Source organism: Meles meles, chromosome 21 (assembly GCF_922984935.1).
Source record: "Meles meles chromosome 21, mMelMel3.1 paternal haplotype, whole genome shotgun sequence".
Taxonomy (NCBI): Eukaryota; Metazoa; Chordata; class Mammalia; order Carnivora; family Mustelidae; genus Meles; species Meles meles.
Window position 1 is genome coordinate 37130229 of NC_060086.1, and position 20462 is coordinate 37150690.

Below are 20462 nucleotides of genomic sequence, written 5' to 3' on the forward strand. Positions count from 1 at the left end.
CTCATTGTGTGTAGTTTCATTTCCGTCCCAGGCTTGTTTCCTTTTATTTTGGAGCTAATGCCGGCTGCGTGTCTAGTTTTGAGTGCAGTAAAATAGAATCAGCAGATCACACTTATTTTTCATCCTTTTCCAGGATTTTTGTTTGTTTCTGTAGCAGCAGTGTACACCAACTCTTCCTGTATATTGCCTTTTTGCTGGAAAATGTTGTATGTTGAATAAAATTTTCTATAAAACCTACAATCCGCTGAGTGGCGTGGAGGTTGAGGGAGGTCTCTGTTACCCCTGCTGGTCGTGTTGCTCACGGATGGTCCTGGTTTCCTGGGGGTTTTGGATTTTGCCTTCCATTTAAGGCGAAAATGGACCGTTTAAGCTCAAGCAAGAGGAGGATTTCCGGGAGGAAACCGGGCACACAGGAAGCGGCTGGAAATCCTACTGGAACGGTGGGGAAGCGATGCCCAGACCCGTCCGCGCAGGTTCCTGGGCTCCACGCTGGTCTCCGATTCAAAATGACTTTGTTTCCAGGTTTCCACGGCCTCGTGTGTGCCTTTGCTCCCCAGGAGCCGTCTCCTGAGGCGCGCGGTGGCACGTTGCAGGGGTGTCCCGTGTGCGCCCCGAGCCCTCCTGCCGAAGGAGGAGGTGCGGCTAGGCCAGTGAGGCCTTTGTCTGTGTATGACTTTGGGCATCATTACGTGGTCGATCTTCTGTTTTCGCTTTGGCCGTGGCTCGGTTCTGGTCGGGGAACTGGCCACAGTGTTGTCCGCAAAGCTGTTAAGTGCCTGTTCTTACGAAGGGCTGGCAGTGTGGACGTTCTGCGTTTGCTTGTCCGCTCCCTCCCAGCTGGGGGCTTGAGCGTCCGAGGTGATAAAACATTCTTCGGGGCGCGGGGTGGCACTGCCTTTAGCTCATTCTAAACCCTGAGGACGTCCCCGTCCGTTGACCGCCGTCAGACTCGTCCCTTGGGAACGTGGTGGAACGTGAGTGTGACCTGCGCGTGGGCGCCGCGGGCAGAGAGAAGCGGCCTCGCTTTACCAGTGAGGAGCGTGTCAGTCTTGCCTTTGCCTTCCCTCAGGGTTCCCTGTTGGGAGGAAGCGCCGTCCCGCGGGGGCTGCGGGGGAGGCTTTGGAACCCGTTGCCGGCCTTGCTCGGAGCGCCAAGGCCGCGGTCTCGGGGACTGCGGCTCCCAGCGGGTTGGGGGCGGGTGTTGCCGCGGTGGTGGCCGGCGGGGTCTGCGTGCGGTCCGCCGGCGGGTGCGGCTCTGGTGCAGATCGAGGCCGCAGGGTGAGGCACCCTGACTGCGTTCTGTGCCGGACGTGGGACAGCGGACTCTCAGGACTGTGTCTTCCCAGGCCGGTCTCGGCCAGGGCTTTCCCGCCGTGTCCCTGTTGGCTTTGAGGTGCGGCGGAGGTGCGTGCGTGGTGTCGGGGACGGACATCTGTGGGGAAAGCGCCATGCGGGGCAGATGCTGGCGCTGGGGGCCCGAGCTTGGCTCCCTGGCAGCTCAGCTTGGCTCAGCGCTGCTGCCCGAGTCTGGGAGCGGCCACCCCGTCCTACGAAGCCTGGGTTCCAGCAGAACTCGATCAAACTGGGTGAAAGTGCTCAGAGCCCCCGAACCCTGGCGTGGAGGGGCCTGGAGCCGGGGCGGTGTTTGTTGGCTGGAGTGGTTGGTCGGTGGTTGGCCTGTGCGGGAGCGGCTGTCCAAGATCGCCCTTGGTGCCAGTCCTTGCCCCTGACGGACACCACGGACGGCCGTGTCCGATGTCGTCTGAGAGCCTTGTGCCCCCGCAGAGTCCAGTCAGGGGGCCGTAGTCTCTCCCTGCATTTTGCTGTGTCTGTGTGGCCCGGGGCCCCGGCCGCAGCCAGTGTGTCTGCTGAGCTCTGGACGTGCCGCCCAAGGGGCTAAAGGTGGGTTTTTAATTTAACTTAAATTGCTGCAAGTTGTCAATGAGCTCTACTGCGTTGGAAAAGCCGTTCACTTCTTTTTTTCTTTTTTAACAGAGCACAAGCAGGGGGAGCAGGAGAAGCAGGGATCCGATGGGCTGCATCCCAGAAGCCTGGGATCATGACCTGAGCCGAAAGCAGATGCTTAACTGAGCCACCAGAGCACCCCTGGAAAAGGCCGTTCTAGTTTCCCCCATGTTATGGGTTGTTCCAGTAGTTAGCTCACTTGGAGCCTCTACTTAAGAACTCAAACGGGCACCTGGGTGGCTCAGTGGGTTGGAGCCGCTGCCTTCGGCTCAGGTCGTGATCTCAGGGTCCTGGGATCGAGTCCCGCATCGGGCTCTCTGCTCAGCGGGGAGCCTGCTTCCTCCTCTCTCTGCCTGCTTGTGATCTCTGTCAAGTAAATAAAATCTTAAAAAAAAAAAAACAAAGAAACCCTGAAACAGTAGTGGGTTTGCCTGACCTTTTCATGAGTGCAGAGCCTTCTGGGGCTCTCATTGGTTGGGAGCAGGGGGCCGTGCGGACTTGCTCTTTCCTACCTTTCCCTTTGCAGAAGGCTTTGAAGCCAGGCCCATGGGAGGTTCTCAGAGGGGTCAGAGCAGAATTGTAGGGCGGGTCCCTGCAGGTCTACCCACCGATGGAGGGATCCAGGAGTGGGCATGCATGTTCACACCACCATCTGCCCAGAGTTGGTAAAGGCTCGAAGGTGTGATAAAATGGGGCGCCTGGGTGACTCAGTCGGTTAAGCTTCTTACACCTTTGGTTCAGGTCATGATCGTAGGGTCCTGGGATCAAGTCCTGCGTTGGGCTCCCTGCTCAGCAGTCTGCTTCTCCCTCTGCCTCCTGCTCCTTGTGATTGTGCGATCGCTTGCGTGTTCTCTCTCATAAGTCAGTCTAAGAGGAACGTGTGTTACGATGCTGGGAGGGAAAAGTACACTTGAGCCCCCATGGCACTTACCTAGTCCCTTCCTCACCCGTGAAGAGCTGGCCCCTTCAGGCTCTTCTTTGCAAAGTCAGCCTCGCAGTGGGCGGGCAGCAAAGATGGGTCCAGGGCCGTGTCTGACTGCTGCCCGGGGTGCTTGCTTTCAACCCTGACCTGGGCCCTCCCCTCCTCACCTCTGCCCACACAGTCTGGCTTGGCCTGGGTGCCCGCAGGTACCCGAGGTGGCCCAGCTACCGCGAGAGCCCCTGGAAGTGGTGGGTCCCCCCTCCTGACGAAGGCTTGCTAGCTCCTTAGCCTGCCTACCCCCAGCCAGCACACGCCCTCCAGCCCGTGTCTGAGATGTGGGGGTGGGGCCGTGTCCCATCTCTGGGTGTTGGCCATGCTCAGGGGAGAGAGTGGCTAAGAGAACTGTCAGCTGTCCTTGCACCAGTTGTCATTGTGAAGCGCGTCATGCTGCCTCCAGGTTGTGCTGCCCTGCTGGGCTCTCGGCCTACCAGGTGCAGGGCTGACCACCTCAGCCTCCCGCTTCCCGGGTGCTCCCAGCCGGCCTTCTGGAGCTGAAGGAGCAGGGCTGTTCCCATTTAACGGTGGGGAGGGCTTGCAGGATCCCAGGGCATGGTTGGTCTTCAGCCCTGGGCCCTTGTGGCCACACTGCCCCGGTGGCCCTCAGGGAAAGGCGCGCCCTGGGAGGAGGAGGTCGCAATCCCCCCAAACTTGATCCTGTAGTGAGATTCCGGGACAGGACCCCTGAGGCCCCTTGGGGTGGGATCGCTCGTCAAGGCAGTGAGCAGGCCCTGGGATCCTGGGGACAGCAGGGGTGCTGGGGCTGAACCCCACAGCGGCTTGCTTCGCCGCACTCTTGCTACGGGGCGGTCTGTGCAGCTGGGCCGACGCTGGGATTGAAAAGAAGTCGAAGTCTGGATTTTCGTCGTCAGCCTCCTGATGTTTAAGCCTACGAATGACATTTCCTTACACCGGGTAGTTGGAGTCAGAAAGGCCCGGGGAGCGACCGACAGACTCACGGCTGGATGCCAGCCAGAGCTGCGCAGGACCTCCAGGGCCCACGGCCTCGGAAGAAGGGTTTGGTGACGGCGGAGGCAGGCCAGTGATGGAGGACCCCGAACCCTGGCGCCTGAGGCACTGTGAGCGGCGCCGCATGCACGGTGAACCTGTCCTAGGACGGGCTGTTCCTGTCTGCCGGCCCACCCGGGAATCCCGGTGCAAGCCAGCAAGCTGCTCGTTGAGCGCGGGACCGAACGCCGCCCTCGGGGTGAGGTCTGCAGGTGCGTCCAGCCTTGGCTGCCACCGCAGAGCCGGGCCCGGGCGACTCCACGCGGGTGTGGAGCTCCTACAGACCCAAGACGGGCCCAGTCCCGGAGAAGACTGCTCCTGGGGGTGCTGGCCGGCAGCCTGGCCTGTCTTGCCGGCTGCTGCTCACCGACATTATGTCCCGCCGGCGCCTGCAGATGCGGAGCCCAGGTGGGTGGCCCCGTGTTGTCTCCCTGGGCTCTCCCGGCGCCCTCCCCCACCCCCGTCTGGATGAGACGGGTCCCCAGGTACTGCGTGTGCCCAGTGTGTCACACGCGCTCGGGCTCTGCAGCTCCTGGTTGCTGGCGTGGAGGCCCCCCTGCCTGCGCGTCCGCAGCTAAAGGCTGGAGAGGGAGCATCACAGCAACTAGTTTTATGTTTTTGTTTTTTTTTTAATTTAACTCCTAAGAGGGACCCTCAGTTCATTTTCTCTCCTGCCCTCTAATTCACTCACTTCCCTCCCGCTTCTATAGGAAATCCATTTTCCCTGAAAAGGTGGGTGAGTAACATTCATCTTATTTTGCAAAATAGAATTCCCTCGCGGGGACACCTGGCCGGCTCAGTCCGATGAGCAGGCTCTCGGGTTGTGAGCTCGAGCTCCACAGCAGCTACAGAGATCAACTGAAAACAAAATCTTTAAAAGCAAAAGCTCCTTTGTCGTGCCCCAGATTTCCCTCTAGGCTCTCCCCAGCCCCACCCTGGCCCCTGCAGACACCGTGTCACCAGAGGGGATCCTGCACCTGTCCCAAGCATACACGCTCACGCGCACACAGCCCCACCCCCGGCTGGAGGTGCGGAGACGTTCAGAGATGCCGAAGCTCGAGCTGACAGGAAGGGGCTGGGAAGGAGGAGTTCCGTGCTCTGCAGTTTCTACGGGGTCAGATGCGTCCTGGGGAGCCTGGGGGCTTACCTCACTCCCCGTGGCTACCTGAGCACCAGCTGAGCTCTCTGTGCAAGCCCCCGGGGCAGGAGGGACCCCAGCAGGCCACACGCACACGACGGGCACTCAGTGGACGTTTATTTTGTGCATGTTCACAGGCGGTGGTAGCGGAAGAGCTCCTGTCGGCACACGGGGCACGTGTGCTTCACGTCCATCAAGCCGTCCACACAGAAGGGGAGGAAGCAGCAGCCCAGGAAGCACCTGCAGCGTCAGCAGCAGCGGGGTGGGGGGAGGGGCAGCCCTGGGGGTCTCCCCACGGGTCCCCTCTGGCCTTACTCCTACCCCGCCGTCCCCAGGGGGGCTGGACCCTGCCTGTCCATGCCCCATGGCTGCCCCCCCAACCCTACAGGCCCGATGCCTGGGATGCTCCGCGCCCCTGCGGAGGCTGGGGGGGCACTCACCCAAACACGAAGAGGCCCGTACACAGCATCCAGGTGAGGACCCCTGGGACCGGGGTGGTCACTGTGATGACGTAGTTCCCGCAGTACTGACATATGGACCGTATGGGAGTGGCAGTCCCCATCCTAGGCAAGCTGGTGAATACTGCTGGGGACGGGGGGGAGGGGCAGCTCAGACCCCAGCCGCCGCCTTGCCCTCCCTAGTGTCCACTGCCGGCCGGGCCCTCCTGCGGGTTCTCCGTGCTCCCGAGTGCCCAAGGACCCCCGTGTGGGCTCTGGCTTGGTCTCAGCCCCATGTCCCACCACCCACTGTCACCAGCCTTCGGGACCCAGGGGCCTGCCTCCGTCAAGACACCCCATGTCAGGGCACCCAGGAAATTTGGGAGCATCTCTGGGTTTAAACCCAGCCCCTACAGGTCAGCAAGCCCCCCGGACAGCATGCTGCACCGTCCCCTTTCCGGGGCGTCCGTGACAGCGAGAGTGGCTCTGGAATCCCTGCCCTAGGTAGAAAGCTCCAACCCCTTGGTGAAGTGCGGCAGGAAGACAAAACCGAGAACCTGTTGGCATTCTCGTGTCCTCTTGCATTTGCACAGTGGGGCAGAAAGAGGTGTCTAGCTATTTAAACACCACGGCCATTTCTGCAGTCTTGGGTGTGTGGAGAAAGGGCTCTGGCGGCTCACTTTGTTAAGGGAACAGTCCCGGTGAGCTTTAGTGTTCCGGCCACGGACTCAGGGTCTGGGCCGGACAGCTCTCTGCAGCTTGTGGCCTCTGGCGCCGGAGGGGAGGGGGAGCGGGCACTTGGAGCTCCGGAACCGCACGGCTGGTATGCGCGTCCCTAATGGTCTCTGGCTCCGCGGGGGTCTTCTCCATCCTGTCCACGGGAACGCACAGCCCAGCCCCACAGCGCTCCCCCCTTGGAGACCTCTGAAGTGTTCTCAAGTCCCGAGCACACTCGTGAACCTGGGTGGGGGCGGGGCGGGGGGCTCTCTTCTGCTCTGGTTGTGGGGGGGGCAGGTGAAATCTCACCAAGATTTCACTCCCAGAGCCCTTCCCGAGTGCCCACCGTGGACCAGCCCCCGCCACCCCCGACTTCCCATCGGAGAGGAGGTGCTGGTGGGGCAGAGTCTCGGCAAGGGGCCAGGGCGGGCTGAGTCTGAGCCCAGGAACGTGAGGGGGGACAGGGTAAAGGCACTCACCTGGCTGAATCCCCGGGGGGCCTTGCATGTACATCGGGGGAAGAACGTGAGTTCCTGGAGGCGGAGGCGGAGGCGGGGGCTGAGGCGGGGGCTGAGGCGGTGGCCGCGGCGGCCCTTTGGGAGAGAGGAAGGAAACGTACCCTCAGATACCAGGGCTTCCTGCATGCCAGGCGCCAAGCTGACACTGGGGCCAGCCCGAGGACGTCGCCCACTTCACAGGAGGGCAAGCTGAGGCCTGGAGGAGTGAACACCAGTGGCCGAACAGCACAGATGGGGCAGCCGGGGTTGAACCCAGACGTTCCTGGCTCCGCGTGTCCGCGGGTCCTGGGATAGAAGAGCTTCCTGGAGACACGGCCACGAAGCTGAGGATCCAGAGAGCACCGGGCCCATCATCTCCCAAAAAGGAAGCTCAGTTGGTTAGGCGTCTGCCTGTGGGTCAGGTCATGATCCCAGGGTCGGTCAGGCTCCCTGCTCAGCGGAGAGCCTGCTGCCTCTCCCTGCTGCTCTGCCCACTGGGGCTCTGTCAAATAAATTAATAAAATAGAATCTTAAAAAAAAAAAAAATCTTGAGCATTGGTTCTGTGCCCACCTCAGCTGACCCTTTGCACGCGCCTCACTGCATTGACTTGCCGGCACACCAGTGAGGGGGCTGCGTGGTACCACTGCAGTTTTGCAGGTGGGGAGACCAGGCTCAGAGGGGTTAAGTAACTGGCCCGAGGTCCCCCAGCAGGTATGAAAGTCGAGCATACCCATCTCCAGAGCACATGCCACGGCGTGTTAAGCCTCCGGACAGGACAGCTCCAAGGGGGGCAGTGTCTCAGCTCCTGCGTGTAGGACCCTACGCCCGCCCACACTGGTCCCACCCTCGTTCCCGTCTGCCCCACAGGGGGCCTTGCACCCCATGTGGCTGTCAACCTGGCCCCCAGCCTGTGGCCGGTCCCCGAGGCAGGGGCAAGGCTGTCTGGACACGGAATTCTGGGATCCGGAAACCTAGAGTGTAGTCGGGGAGGGGGGAGATGGGAACCCCATCATCATCATGACCGTGTGGTCCACAGGTGGGGGGTCCATGTGTGTCTATGGGGAAGCACACGGACCCTTCACATGGGGACCTGCCTCTCCCAGGTGAGGGGCCTCGCGGCTCGAAGGGGGCAGCCGGGATCCCCCCCAGTGGCGGCAGCCGGAGCACAGGAAGCCCCTCCTCACTGCCGCCACACAGACTAGAATCCTGGGGACAGGTACCCCCAGCAGCCCCACCTGCTGGGCTTTGTACCCATTTCATAGGTGAGAAAAGCAAAGGCCAGGGAGGAAGTAACCAGTCACCTGGCCTCACAGGGACTGAGCAGCTGCCAGCCCTACACCAACCAGCTCTTAATCCTGTCGCCCATTTTCCAGACAGAAATGGATCCAAAGAGATTGTGACTTGGCCAAGATCTCATCAGCAGGGCCAGGACCCCTGAAAGGCCACCCCTGCCAATCTGGGCTGTCTGGCCGTGGGGGGGGGGGGGCAGCAGGGGCAGGTCGTACCTGCTACGAGGGAGCTATTTTTCTTCTTCCTTGACTTTTTAACAGTTTTAAGAGAGGACATGGGATGATGGAGACCCCACTTTGTCCCACGTTGGGGCACACGGTCCCCAGGTTGGTGAGGGACAGCAGGAGGCCAGGATTCAGCCCCCAGCTGAGCAAGAGGACTCAGAGCCTCCTCTCCTGCTTTCTGTGGGCCCCAAAGCCAGCCTGTCACCCGGAGCTGGGTGGGGGGGACTCTCACCTTGGGGAGCGTTCCATCTTGGTGCTCCAGGCGTCCTGTGTTCCAGCAACGGTATCCGGGCAGGGTCGGGTTCCGGGTTCTGAGCGGCCGAGCGCTTGTCTCGAGTCCCCATGATGCCTGGTTGTCCTCGGACCAAGAGTGTGGGCCCCCTGCCACCTCCTGCCAGGCCTGGCTTGGGCGGAACAGCCATTGTGATGTGCGCCCTCACAGTGGCCGAGGGCTGGGCTCTGGCTCCTCTCTGCGGGAGGGCGGGGCGGCTCCCAGGGCCGGGGTGAGCAGCTCTCGGAGGCAGCCCTTCTTGGAGGCCCAGCCGAATCCAGCCCCGAGTTCCCAGAGTGCGGGGGTCAGGGGCAGGGGACACCAATCCAGAGACTTAAACATAGGACTCCAACGAGTGCTAGCGATTCTGCTTTGAGGCGGTCATCCTGCTGGGTGCCAAGAGCCAGCAGTGTGGACGTTGGCATCCTGTTACCGAGAAATGTATGGAGGCCTACGGACACAACTACGTACACACGCGCACACACAGACGTGGTGTCTGCACACAAGCCCCACTACCTCCCTCGCCTGCGGAGCTGTGCGAGTTTGGGCCAGATGCCAACTGTTGCCGACCTGCCGTCCCCTGGCTTCCTCAGCTGTAAAATGGCAGCCAGATGCTGCCGTACAGGACGGTGAGGAGATCAGATGAAATGCACGTCAGGCGCCGAGAATGAAGCCAGGCTGGGGTTATTACCGCAAAATGATCACTGGCCAGAAGAGCCCAGAAGACACACTCCCAATTGCAGGAGGCAGCCGTGTGTCCGGAGCTGCTTCGGGGCTTTAGGGGTCACGGCCAGTGAGACCAAGGCCAGGATTTGTGCCAACAAAGGCACGAAGGGAGGGCTGTGTGTCCGGGCACTAAACTCTGTCACAAAATGACAGAGACCAAACGTTATGGTGAGTCTCGGGGAGACGGGTCTTCCCACAGGACCCGGTAACACTTCCTACAAGTCCATCCCAAAGACCAGCAAAAGTACCAAGTGACATTGGCACAGGGCTGGTGAGGGCAGGAAAGACTCAAAACCCAAACGTCCACGCACAGCTACTCTGAAACCACCCAAAATAAAGGAAGCAAAGAGGAGAGGAGGAGAGAGAAAAGAGAACACATTTCATAAATGACTATGGGGTAGTCTCTCCAGGACACACCGCTAAAAAACGAAGAAGTTATATACAACTCTAACTACGCAAGAACAATCACACACACTGTGCGTGCGCACGTAGAGAGACAGGGAGGGGTATACATATTTCCAAGATGACCCTCACCACTTGTTACACAGGAACACTCAATAAACATCTATTGATTAAGTAAATACAAACAAAAATGCCCAAGACGGAACAAAAGAACGAGTTTTAAACACTAAAGGTTGATGCTGAGGGAGTTGGGGGGGGGGAGGGCGAAGCAGGTTCTCTCCACACCTTGCTTTGCAGGTTTGACTCTGGAACCCTATCATTCCTTTTACTAATTTAAAAGGAAGCACGGACAAAAGCAAAAAGCAACAGTGAACAACGGACGGCAACGGAAAACAAACAAATGCGGCTGTATATCAAGATTTCTTTCACGGGACACAAAGCACAAGCCATAAAAAGAAAAACTTGAAAGACGACTTCATCAAAGCACCTGCTCTTCAAAAGACACCGTGGGGGAAGGAAAAAAGCGTTGCCGCAGGCAGGAAGTAGTAGCCGTACAGGTAGCCAGTAAATAAAAGAACTCCAACGGAGCAGTTTTAAAAATTCAATGTAGAAGTGGACAGAAGACCCAAACGGGTGCCCGGGTGGCTCAGTCACCTGGTTAAGCGTCTGCCTTCAGCTCAGGTTGTGATCCCAGAGTCCAGGGATCGAGCCCAGCATCAGGGCTCCCTGGTTGGTGGGGGGGAATCTCCTTCTCCCTCTAACCCTCTCCCCGCTCCTCCTCTCTCACTCTCAAATAAAGAAATAAAATGTTAAAAAAAAAAATTTAAAAGACCGGGGGCATCTGGGTGGCTCAGTGGGTTAAAGCCTCTGCCTTTGGCTCAGGTCATGATCCCAGGGTCCTGGGATTGAGCCCAGCATTGGGCTCTCTGCTCAGCAGGGAGCCTGCTTCCCTTCCTCTCTGCCTGCCTCTTTGCCTACTTGTGATCTCTGTCAAATAAATAAATAAAATCTTAAAAAAAAAGACAAGACCGAAGCAGACACTTCACAAAAGAGAATACAGGTGTGGCATAGTAGACTCATGAGAAGGCATCTGGCGTCACTGGCCACCCGGGAAATGTGAAAACCGTAGGGACCCCCGGTTAAATTTTTAAAAACGGACAATCCTAATTGTCAACAACGGGTAACCTCATATGCTGCTGGTGCGAGCGTGAAATGACGCGTCACTTTGGAAGGCTGCAGTTTCTTACAAAGGTAAACACAAGCCCGCCTGTGATCAGCAATTCCGCTCCCAAGACTTCTGGCCAGGAGAGAGAAAGACACACGTCCAAAGAAAGACCCAGCAAGAAGATTCACAGTAGCTGTCTTCCTCATCGCCAGAATTTAGAAGCCCAGACAAGTGGGAATAATGAGTGGATAGGCATTTATACAAGGCAACGCTGCTCAACACAAAAAGGAATTACAATCTTCTCGGCAGGAGGCGTATGTGTCAAAAATGATTTTGAGTGGGGCGCCTGGGTGGCTCAGTTGGTTAGGCCACTGCTTTCAGCCCAGGTCGTGATCCCGGAGTCCCAGGATCGAGTCCCGCATCAGGCTCCTGGCTCTGCAGGGAGTCTGCTTCTCCCTCTGACCTTCTCCCCTCTCATGTTCTCTCTCTCTTTCTCAAATGAACAAATAAAATCTTAAAAAAGATTTTGAGCAAAACAAAACAAAACCACAACAATAAAACCTGACCTCAAATAGTACATTAACTGCTGATTCTATTTGTTTAGGGTTCTAACGCAGACCAAGCTAAGCTCCAGGGAGGGAACTCAAAACAGAGGTTGCTTCTGGGCTGGAGAGTGGAAGGTTGACTGCAAAGGGCACAAGAGAACTTGATAAAATGATGGAAAGATGACGGCCGTGACTACATAACTGTACTCATTTATCCAAACTCCTGGGACTTGTACCCCTGGACTGTTAACACAGTAAAAAAACCCCAAATTTTCATCATCTGTCATCGGTAGGAGCACACAGTCTGGAAGCTTCTTGCAAACCTAACCCTAAACCTATCCTATGACCCAGATACATCGTGTCTAGGCGTTTCCTCGGGAGAAAGGAGACATGTCCGTAAGAAGAGAGTCCTAGCAGTTTTATTTAAGATAGCCTCAAACCGGGCACCTGGGTGGCTCGGTCAGTTCAGTGTCCAACTCAGCTCAAGTCATGATCCCACCGTCATGAGATCAAGCCCCATGCTGGGGCTTAAGATTCTCTCTTTCCTCCTCCCTTTGCCTCTTCCACCTCCCCCTCTCTAAAAAAAAACCTGGAAACCACTCTGGTGCTCATAAACAAGAGAACGGATAAACTGTGGGATATTCCCAGGCTGGACGACTACTCACCAAGGAGAAGGCATCCTTCACACAACCACATAAATGAACTGCAAACGCGTCACGTGAAAGCAGCTTCCGCAGGTGTGCGTACTGTGTGGTCCCATTTCGATGGGCTTCCTGGTAAGACACGCATCACAGAAGCAGTCAGACAGTGCTTGCCAACAGGGGTGTGGACTCAGGAACAGAAAGGGCTTGAGGGAACTCTGGGCTGGTAAAGACGTCCCATGCCTTGGCAGGGGTTGGCACCACATAGGTGCACGCACTTGTCAAAGCTCATGGAGTGGTACGCTGAGATTTGTATCCTTCCTGACAAACGTTTTCAAAAGCTGCAGACAGACACTGAATTCTAGTTAGTGGCCTATGGGAGCCGAAGTGTTTAGGAGCAAAGTGTACGGCCATCTGCAGCTCACTTTTAAAGTCACGGGAAGGGGGGCGCCTGGGTGGCTCAGTGGTTTAAGCCTCTGCCTTCGGCTCAGGTCATGATCTCAGGGTCCTGGGATCGAGCCCTGCATCGGGCTCTCTGCTCAGTGGGGAGCCTGTTTCTCCCTCTCTGCCTGCCTCTCCGCCTACTTGTGATCTCTCTCTCTGTCAAATAAATAAATAAAATATTTAAAAAAAATAAAAAATAAAAAATAAAGTCACCGGAAGGTAAGAAGGGTTGATGGATTCTTGGATGCCTCTGTGCAAAAACGAACCTTGCAAAACGGTGACAGCTGCAGAATCGAGGTGGTGAGTCTGGGGGTGTTCACCATCACTTCCACTTCTCTGCATGCTTGCACATTTTTTTTTTTACAATAAAATTGGGAGAGGGCAAAAAGTAGATGAAAGGAAAAAAGAACTCTCTAAAAGAGGAAAACAAAAACAAATATAACTTGTATGTCAGTTTGACGGCAAAACTGTACAGAGCAGACGGACTTAAATGAGGCAGCACAGTGCTGTAGAATTTATGGGCAAAATCACACCTGATCCACAGGACCACTCTCTGAGATCTCTGCCCACCCCACGCAGGGGCAGCAGCGATCTGCTCCTCTACCGCCAAGGCTGATGGAATCTGGTGGAAGCCTGACCCGGGTTAGGTCAACCCGATCTCCCTGTGCAGGACTCTGGAATTGGGGCGGAAGTAGACCACTGGGTTTCTGCTGTTTGCATTAACTATGGGTACTGAAACCTAGTGGCTGTGGGGAGCTTTCATTCCTAGGAAGAACGGTGCACGTCTCCCTTTTGTGATGGGAACGCAGCTACACGACAAGTGTCATTGGGAGGGAGAATGGGGACCGGCGCTACAATCTACTGTATGGAGAAATAGAGAATAGTAAGTGCTCAGTGAGCATCTGCTTTGAATGTGTATCATACATGCAGGCAGCAATACAACAGTTCCCGGGAGCCCACAGCGCCACCTGCTGGCCACCGTTATTCCAGCGGCTGGGTCCCACAGCGCCACCCGCTGGCCATGGTTATTTCAGCGGCTAGGTCCCACAGCGCCACCTGCTGGCCACGGTTATTCTAGAGGTTGGCTCCCACAGCACCATCTGATGCCGTTATTACAGAGGCCGGCTCCCACAGCGCCACCTGCTGGCCACGGTTATTCCAGAGGTTGGGTTGCTCCCCCAGGGAACCGGGAGGGAGAGACTATACTGCGCTCTCAGGCTGCACATCTTCCTCCTTAACGAGGTCAGCCTCCTCCCAAATATCAGCTGCTCACAGGGTGCCAGCTGTGACGAGTGGTAAGTGCAAAGGTGCCATATTCAAACGGTGGGGGGAGTCCGGGTACACAGGCGGGGGTGCATGGCCTACCAGGTCCCCCAGACATCATGAGCACAAGAGATTTGTGCACTACTACAACCCTTTCTCAGCTAATGGGAAAAAGGCAACCCGAGGAAGCGCTTCCTTAACTCCCACAAAGATGTCATCATGAGCACCACCTCTCTGGTGGGGGCCTGACTCCCGCCCCACCTCCTCAGCCGCCCCTCTGATCGCGCTCTCGCGCTCTCTTCCCAGTAACTGTGATGCCCACATCCCAGAGTCTTGCAACGCCTGCTCCGGCATTCCTGCCCACGGGCCCAGTCCCCTTTGCTCCCACTGATGGCAGCTCTTTGTCACCTCTTCTGCCCCGTGGCAGGGTGGGGGCATGTCCTCTGGAGCCTGTGCACGCCCCTGTACGTACTGGAGTCTTGCTGTATCCCCCAGCACCCAGCATGCAGAAGGTGCTCGATTAATGTAGTGTGACTGTACAAATGACTGAGTGAAGGAAGGAACAAACAAGCCGCTGCTGCTCTCATCCGGTCCACCTCACCTGGCTTAAAATCTGCTGGATCTTCCTACCCAAGGAAACAGGGTCTTTGCATAGGGTTGAGGCCATGCCAGATGGGGGTCAGGGCTGGGGACAGTCTGCTTCCTGAGGGATTTTGGGGATGGCGGTCCCCCTCACACAGGGTTGAGATCCAGGCTGTGCCTCTGCACTGGGGCCCTCTGAGAGTGAGTGAACGAGCGGATGGGCGGGGCTCTCAGCATCCTCCCCCTGACGCAGCGACTGCCACCAGGGGGCAGCATCAGGCTGCACAAGTCAGCCTGGCCTCCTCCCTCTGGGCTCTGTACTGACAGATGTCCCCATCGCGTCCCTTCCCCCTGCTCCCGTCACCCTCCCTTCAGGGCTTGTCCAGTGCTCCCCAAGGCTGCCCTGGGACTGAGGACTCCTGTCCTATCCTGAATCCCTCAGCCAGGTTGGAAGGAGAGAGGGCCTGAGGCCAGCTGAAGGCCACACAGCCAGGCTGAGGTGGAGCTGGTTTAGACCCCAGTCCCTGGCACCCAGACATAGGGCCTCGTCACAAGGGAGCCAAGATGCCTGGCTGGGCTCCTTGGGGCCTCTCTGTAAGTATCAGCTCTCTACCAGACTCAGGGCTCCTGGAGGGCTGGTTTTTGCTGGTTCGTTTTTTACCTCTGCACCCGCAGAATAAGGCCTAGCATAGAGGAGGAAGCATTTGAAGTGTGGGTTCTGTCACTCGCGGCTGTGTGTGACCCCGGGGAAGGCATCTTCACCTCTCCGCACTATGCGTCTGATAATAATCCTTGCTGCCAAGAGTGTTAGGAAGATTTCGTGAGACAGTTTTACCTTGTCGGATCCCTTCTGCATGCTTATGTTCTGTTCTATTCCATCCTGCCCCTGGGCATTTGCACTTGCTGTTCCTGCTCCGAATGCTCTTCCGGTGAGCTCCGTCTGCAACAAACAGGTTCACGGACCTGGTTACTCGATCGGTATCTGCTGCTCCTACAACGTCAGCTCTTTGAGAGCAGGGACCTCCTTGATTTTGTTCACATCTGTCTCTTCAGTACCTATCACAGTGTCCTGGACACAGCAGATGCTCAGTCAAGCTTTGCTGCATGAATAATGGATGAAAGATATCCATGTGAAGAATCCAGCTCTGTGCCTGGCACATAGAAAGCTTGCAATGCATTACCAATTAGTAACATTAATAAGTAAGACAATAACAAGCAGGGCCACAGAAGCCAGGGCAGGAGGCAGGCCATCCCAGGAATGGCAATGAGCCTAAGAGTGTTGGCAGCTGAGGGTCCTGGGAAGCCCTCTGGTCCTCTCCTGCTGTGTGACCCTTGGCACCTCACGCACCCTCTCTGGTCTATGTTATTTTCTTGAGCAATAAGGCTCTGCAGCCGGTGGCCTGCTTAAAAAGAAAAAAGGCAGTGCAACTCCCCCGCCCTGCTTCCTGCTCATCCTCTGCTCCCAGAAGGCCCAGCTTGGGCAAGGAGGTGAGGGGAGGAGAAAGGATTCCAGAGGAATGAGCTGTAAGTATCATTCTTGGGCAGGTGTGGGGTGGGGCTTTCCCCGGAGCCCTCCCTTCTTTCTGCGGGGGTGCCGGGAGGCCTGGGCAGGAGCTTGCTGGGTCAAACTGGGGCATCCCCTAACCTCTCTGAGCTGAATCTCCAGCTCTGCCAATCACCCAGTCTGCTTTCTCTTCCGCCTAGCCTGGGGTGCGCTGGGGGCTGGAGGAACGTGAGGTGTGCCCTGCTGTAGTCGCCTTGACCAAGCCCCCTGCCTACTGGGCCCAGGGAAGGAAAGCAGGGTTTCTCCTGCCCTGGGTGCCCTCGCATTGAACAACAGGCACCTCGATGTGACGGTGACAGGCTCACTGCTTTCCTGGGTGGCTGTCGTCCATCCCCTGCCCTAAGAACTCGGGGACAGAGCCCCCAGGCCTGCCTGGAGGAGGAGAGGGGGATCTTCTAGACAGAGAAGGCTCTTGGGCTCTGGGCAACGGCCCCAGGAACTGTAGGGTGGGGGCGTGTGGTTATGCGCGCCTCTGTCTGCGTGTGAGTGTGGGGAGATGCTGGCATTGCTTGAGACACGGGTCTGGGGGGGCGGGGCTCATCTGCATGCTGTTTGTGTGCAGAGGTTTGCACGTGGAGGTATTTGTGTGTGTGTGTGTGTTCCTGCATCTGGGGTGGGCTGTGTTAACAGGTGGGCTCCCGTTTTTCCTCCTTCGGCCAGCAGGCATGGTCAGCTGACTTGGACCTCGTCCTGAGCAGGTTCCAGCCTCCAGGGCTGCCTGGGTCAGCCCAGGTGCAGCAGGGCTGAGGGCAGGACCCCTCCACTGGCCTCCCCACCCAACTCTTTCTCAACTGTACCCTCTCCTGCTGCCATTTTAGAGAAAGGAAAACCGAGTCATCTGTCAGGCCCCCATCCTGACAGATTTCACTGCATCCAGTGACCCTGCTGTGGCCCATATTTCTTCAACGTGTACTTGGGTACCTACCATGTGTCAGGCATATGAAACTATGGGAGGCAGATAAGGCGCCCGCCCTGGGAAGCTCACACTTTAGGGAGTACCACATTTTGTTCCAGGTGGGGCAGAGGGTCCCCTCTTTTAAGGTGTAATGCCCAGAAAGAGGCAGCCTTGGAAGACATTAGGGAAGAGTTTCCAGCTGAGGGAAGAGCACGTGCAAAGGCCCTGAGGTAGCCGGTGGGGTTGCAGTGGTGTGAGCAGAGGGACGTGAGTTTGGGCAGGGAATGCTGAGACCTGATAAGATGGCTTGGGGCTGCTGCACAGAGGGGCAGGGGCTGGAGGCAGACCAGGAACAGGGAAGTGACTGTCCAGAAAGTAGTGGCCCAAAAAGAGACAAGGAGCACTAGGCAGGGAGAAGCAAGTGTTCCCAGAGCCCAAGCTCCCATCCCTGCTCCAGCCCAGGGAGACCCCCCTGAGATGTCAGGTGGGGTGACATATCCTGGGTTGGGGGAGGGAATTTCATCCTAAACAGCCTGCAGAATGAGAACCTTGGGGTGTCACTGGCGACATTCAGATCTCAGCCTGTCCCAGTTAGTGCTGCTTGACCTTGGGTAAGCTGCACTGCTGATCTGAGCCTCATTTCCCCATTCGTAGAATGGGATGACCATTCTTCTGGGTGCGGTAAGGCTTTAAGAAGTTCAAGTGCGCCGGTCACCAGCTCTGACACCATTACGGCGTGTGGTGTGGCCGATACATCGTAGGGAGCAGAACCTGCGGCTACTGTCATTACTAGGGCGACACTTAGAGTCAAGCAAGAAGTGTTTCAAAAAGCAAATAAAAAACAAACAATGCTTACAATGTATCCAGCTGTGTCCTAAGCATCCAGGGGTCTCTCCCTTCTGCAACACGACTTTCATCGAGAGGTGTTGTCCCCATTTTACAGATGAGAAACGGAGGTGCCGAGAGAGGGAACCTGCTGAAGAGACACCCCGTCCTTGAGGACGCCAGGCCTGCAGCATCAACCCCAGGCACGGCCCCCCCCATCTTCTTCCACCTCACAGATCTACCCCTCCAGCTTGCTCCTGCTCCTTACTGGAACTTTCTTATGTCAAGTCCATCTGGAAGGTTGCAGCCGATGAGTCTGGCTTTCATTTAAAGAGAAACAGGGAGTCGTGGAAGGGTTTTGAGAAGGGGCGGGACATGGTAACAAAAATTCTCTCCCTGGCCAGACTTTACTGAGGTCCCTCTGAGCCTTCAGCTCTACTAGGCCTGAACTTGAGCTTCTGACCCTGTCCTTGTAGAGTCCAGTTTTGGCAAGAATCCTGTCAAGCTGGTTAAACCAGAATTCCCTACCCTCAGGATCTGTCCAAATTCCTCATTCCCTGCCACCTCCCAGGGGATGTCTGATTGCCCTGGCCTGTCTTCTGCAAGAATCCTGCTAGGTCAGCTCAGCGAGAATCCCCCCTTCCCTCCCATACTTCCTTCCAGCAATTTCCCGCTCGCTGACCCTGCTCTTTGGCCGTAAATCTCCACTTTTCCTTGCGATATTTGGAGCTGAGCTCCCTCTCCCTCCCACAGTGCAAACCCCCATAGCAGTGGTCCCTGCACCTTCAAGACAGTCCAGAATAAAGTCTCACTGTCTTAACAAGTGTCGTAAGTATTTTTTCTTTAGCAATGGTTGGATTTATGCTTTTGAAAGCTCACTCTGGCTGCTGCACAGAAAATAAGCACGGACACTGATACTGGTGGGGGGGGGCACAAGTCATGGGAGGAGGCTGTTCCTCCTGGTGAGACGGAAGAGGCCCCAGTCATGGCGGGAAGGGACTGGGGTGGGGGGCGGTTAGGGGCAGGTAGATAGAGGACTCTGCACTTCATCCCTGCTCTTAGACCGTCCCTTCCCTGGCTGTCAGCACCCTTAAGGCCTACTCTGGCTCTGGCCACTGTACCTCAGTCTCTCACACTCCCTCTCCCCACCACTCTCTGCCTCAGGACCTTTGCATTTACTCTAATCTCTCTCAGGAGTGCCCTTTCCTTTATCTGCTTAATTACTGATCTTCCAGAAGATCTCAGGTCAGCCAGCACTTTCCAGAGAAGCCTTTCCTGGCTTCTCCATCCTGGGTGACTCTCCCTGCTGTGGGCACAGCGGGATCTTATACCACTGTGATTACTGATTTAACACCTGCCTCCCCTCTATAACTCTGGGGCGGGGACAGGACCCACATGAGTTTTGTTTAGTCCCAGGCTTGGAATAGAGCTCAGGTGCAATAAATATTTCTCAGGTGGCTGAATAGATAATTAATTGGTCCTTATTGGGCAGAAAAGTTAGGCCAGATCTCATCTGTGGCTGGCTCAGTGCCATGGGATGGGGCCACAATGGTGGGCTGATGTTTCGGGTCGCGGGAGGCTCAAGCCATGGCAGTTTGGGAGAGAGAACTCCTTCTGGGACCTGTCTTGTCTGACAGCGCCTAGGGCAGGGCCCTCACTGAACCACGGAGGCTTATCCAGGGCACCACCTGGCACCCTCCTTATCCACGGGCCTGCTGTCTCAACAGGAGGTGACTCCTCCTGGGCGGGTACTGGGTGGGCACTTTCTAACTTCTGGACGCTCAGCACCCCAAACAGAGCCTGGCATGGGCAGCACACCCCGTGAATGACTGTAGCCCAGAAGTGCACCAAACTTGGGCGTGAAATTCTCAGCGACTGTGGTTAGTTGAGCAGGAACAGGAAGCCTGTTCCTGCTTCGGTAACAAAACACCACAGACCGGGTAGCCCAGCAACACACATGGACATCTCACAGGTCTGGAGCCTGGGAAGTCCGAGACCAGGGTGCCAGCAATTTGCTTGCCGGTGGAGGGCTGTCCTGGCTTGCGGACAGCTGTCTTCTTGCTGCGTCCTCAGTGGTCTCTTTGTAGGCAATCAGAGGAGGAAAGGACGGCGAGACAGGGAGACACTGAGAGGCAGGCAGAGCTGGGGGGCTCCAGCAGGGCCCAGAGTCCCAGGATAGCTCGGGGATGCCTCCCCCCTTCCACCAACCTGAGCCTCGGTCCAGGACTGGCCTTGCTCTTAGGGGCTCCTCTTGCTGCGACTTGTTGTGACCAGGTGGGGGCAGGGAGGTATCGCTTCTCTGTGCCTCAGTGTCCTCTCCTGTAACACGAGAGTCTTGTCATTCACCTGCACAGACACGGGACTTAAGGACTCTACAAGAGGGTGCAAATTTAAAAAAAAAAAAAAAAAGAACAAACCAACAACTTTCCCTCTTTTTGTTTTCGTTTTCTTCCTTTGCTTTTTTTTTTTTTTTTTTTTTTTTGCTTTCTTTTCCTCCCCCTCTTTAATTCCCTTCAGTTCTTGGCTCGTCTCCCTTCTACCTCTCTTTTCTCTCCTCCTCGCCGTTCCCGGAGCGCTCTCCCTCCGCCATGATGGAGGCGCCCGGGGCCTTCCGGATTCGGGAGCGAAGGTCAGCTTCGGGCCGGACCCGCACAGGCCCTCCACTCTTCAGGGGACTTCTCCGACCTGACGTGTTGCACGGGCGGCATCCCCCGCGGCTGCCCCGCGAGGCGAGGGGGCCGCGCTCCCCGTCCCGCCCGGCGTCCCGCGCCCTCCCCAGTCCCGCGCGCAGACCCAAAACTCCCGCCGGCGCAGCCGCGTGCGCCGCGCTTCCCGGCCGTCGAGCGCCGCCCCATTGGCTGGGGGCTCCTGGGGGCGGGGCCG

The 20462-nt window shown here is 57.1% G+C and overlaps 1 protein-coding gene across 9 annotated transcripts; it reads right to left on the reverse strand.

Moving 5' to 3' along the window:
* Positions 1-5190: 5190 nt before the first annotated feature.
* Positions 5191-20409, reverse strand: LITAFD (LITAF domain containing). 9 transcript variants are annotated; one of them, XM_045993606.1, is made up of 10 exons: positions 20120-20409; positions 19788-19898; positions 17611-17727; positions 15352-15395; positions 15131-15235; positions 12031-12138; positions 8489-8660; positions 6724-6837; positions 5531-5675; positions 5191-5330 (listed from the first exon to the last, which is right to left on the reverse strand). In XM_045993606.1, the coding sequence occupies exons 5-10, from the start codon at positions 15149-15151 to the stop codon at positions 5222-5224; spliced, it is 669 nt and encodes a 222-aa protein (XP_045849562.1). In that variant the 5' UTR covers positions 15152-15235; positions 15352-15395; positions 17611-17727; positions 19788-19898; positions 20120-20409; the 3' UTR covers positions 5191-5221. The 9 variants fall into 9 exon arrangements, with proteins under 9 accessions (XP_045849562.1, XP_045849559.1, XP_045849560.1 ...); XM_045993603.1 differs by having other exon boundaries at positions 17611-17730; XM_045993604.1 differs by lacking the exon at positions 15352-15395.
* Positions 20410-20462: the final 53 nt, after the last annotated feature.

Coding starts and splice junctions, on each gene's coding strand:
- LITAFD (XM_045993607.1), bottom strand. CDS start 15,151: ATGCAGAAGGGATCCGACAAG. Junction 12,139..15,130: donor TGCAGAAGGGATCCGACAAG/GTAAAACTGTCT, acceptor GTGTCTTACCAG/GAAGCCCATCGAAATGGGAC. Junction 5,676..6,723: donor CCCCCCGGGGATTCAGCCAG/GTGAGTGCCTTT, acceptor CCCCGTCCCCAG/CAGTATTCACCAGCTTGCCT.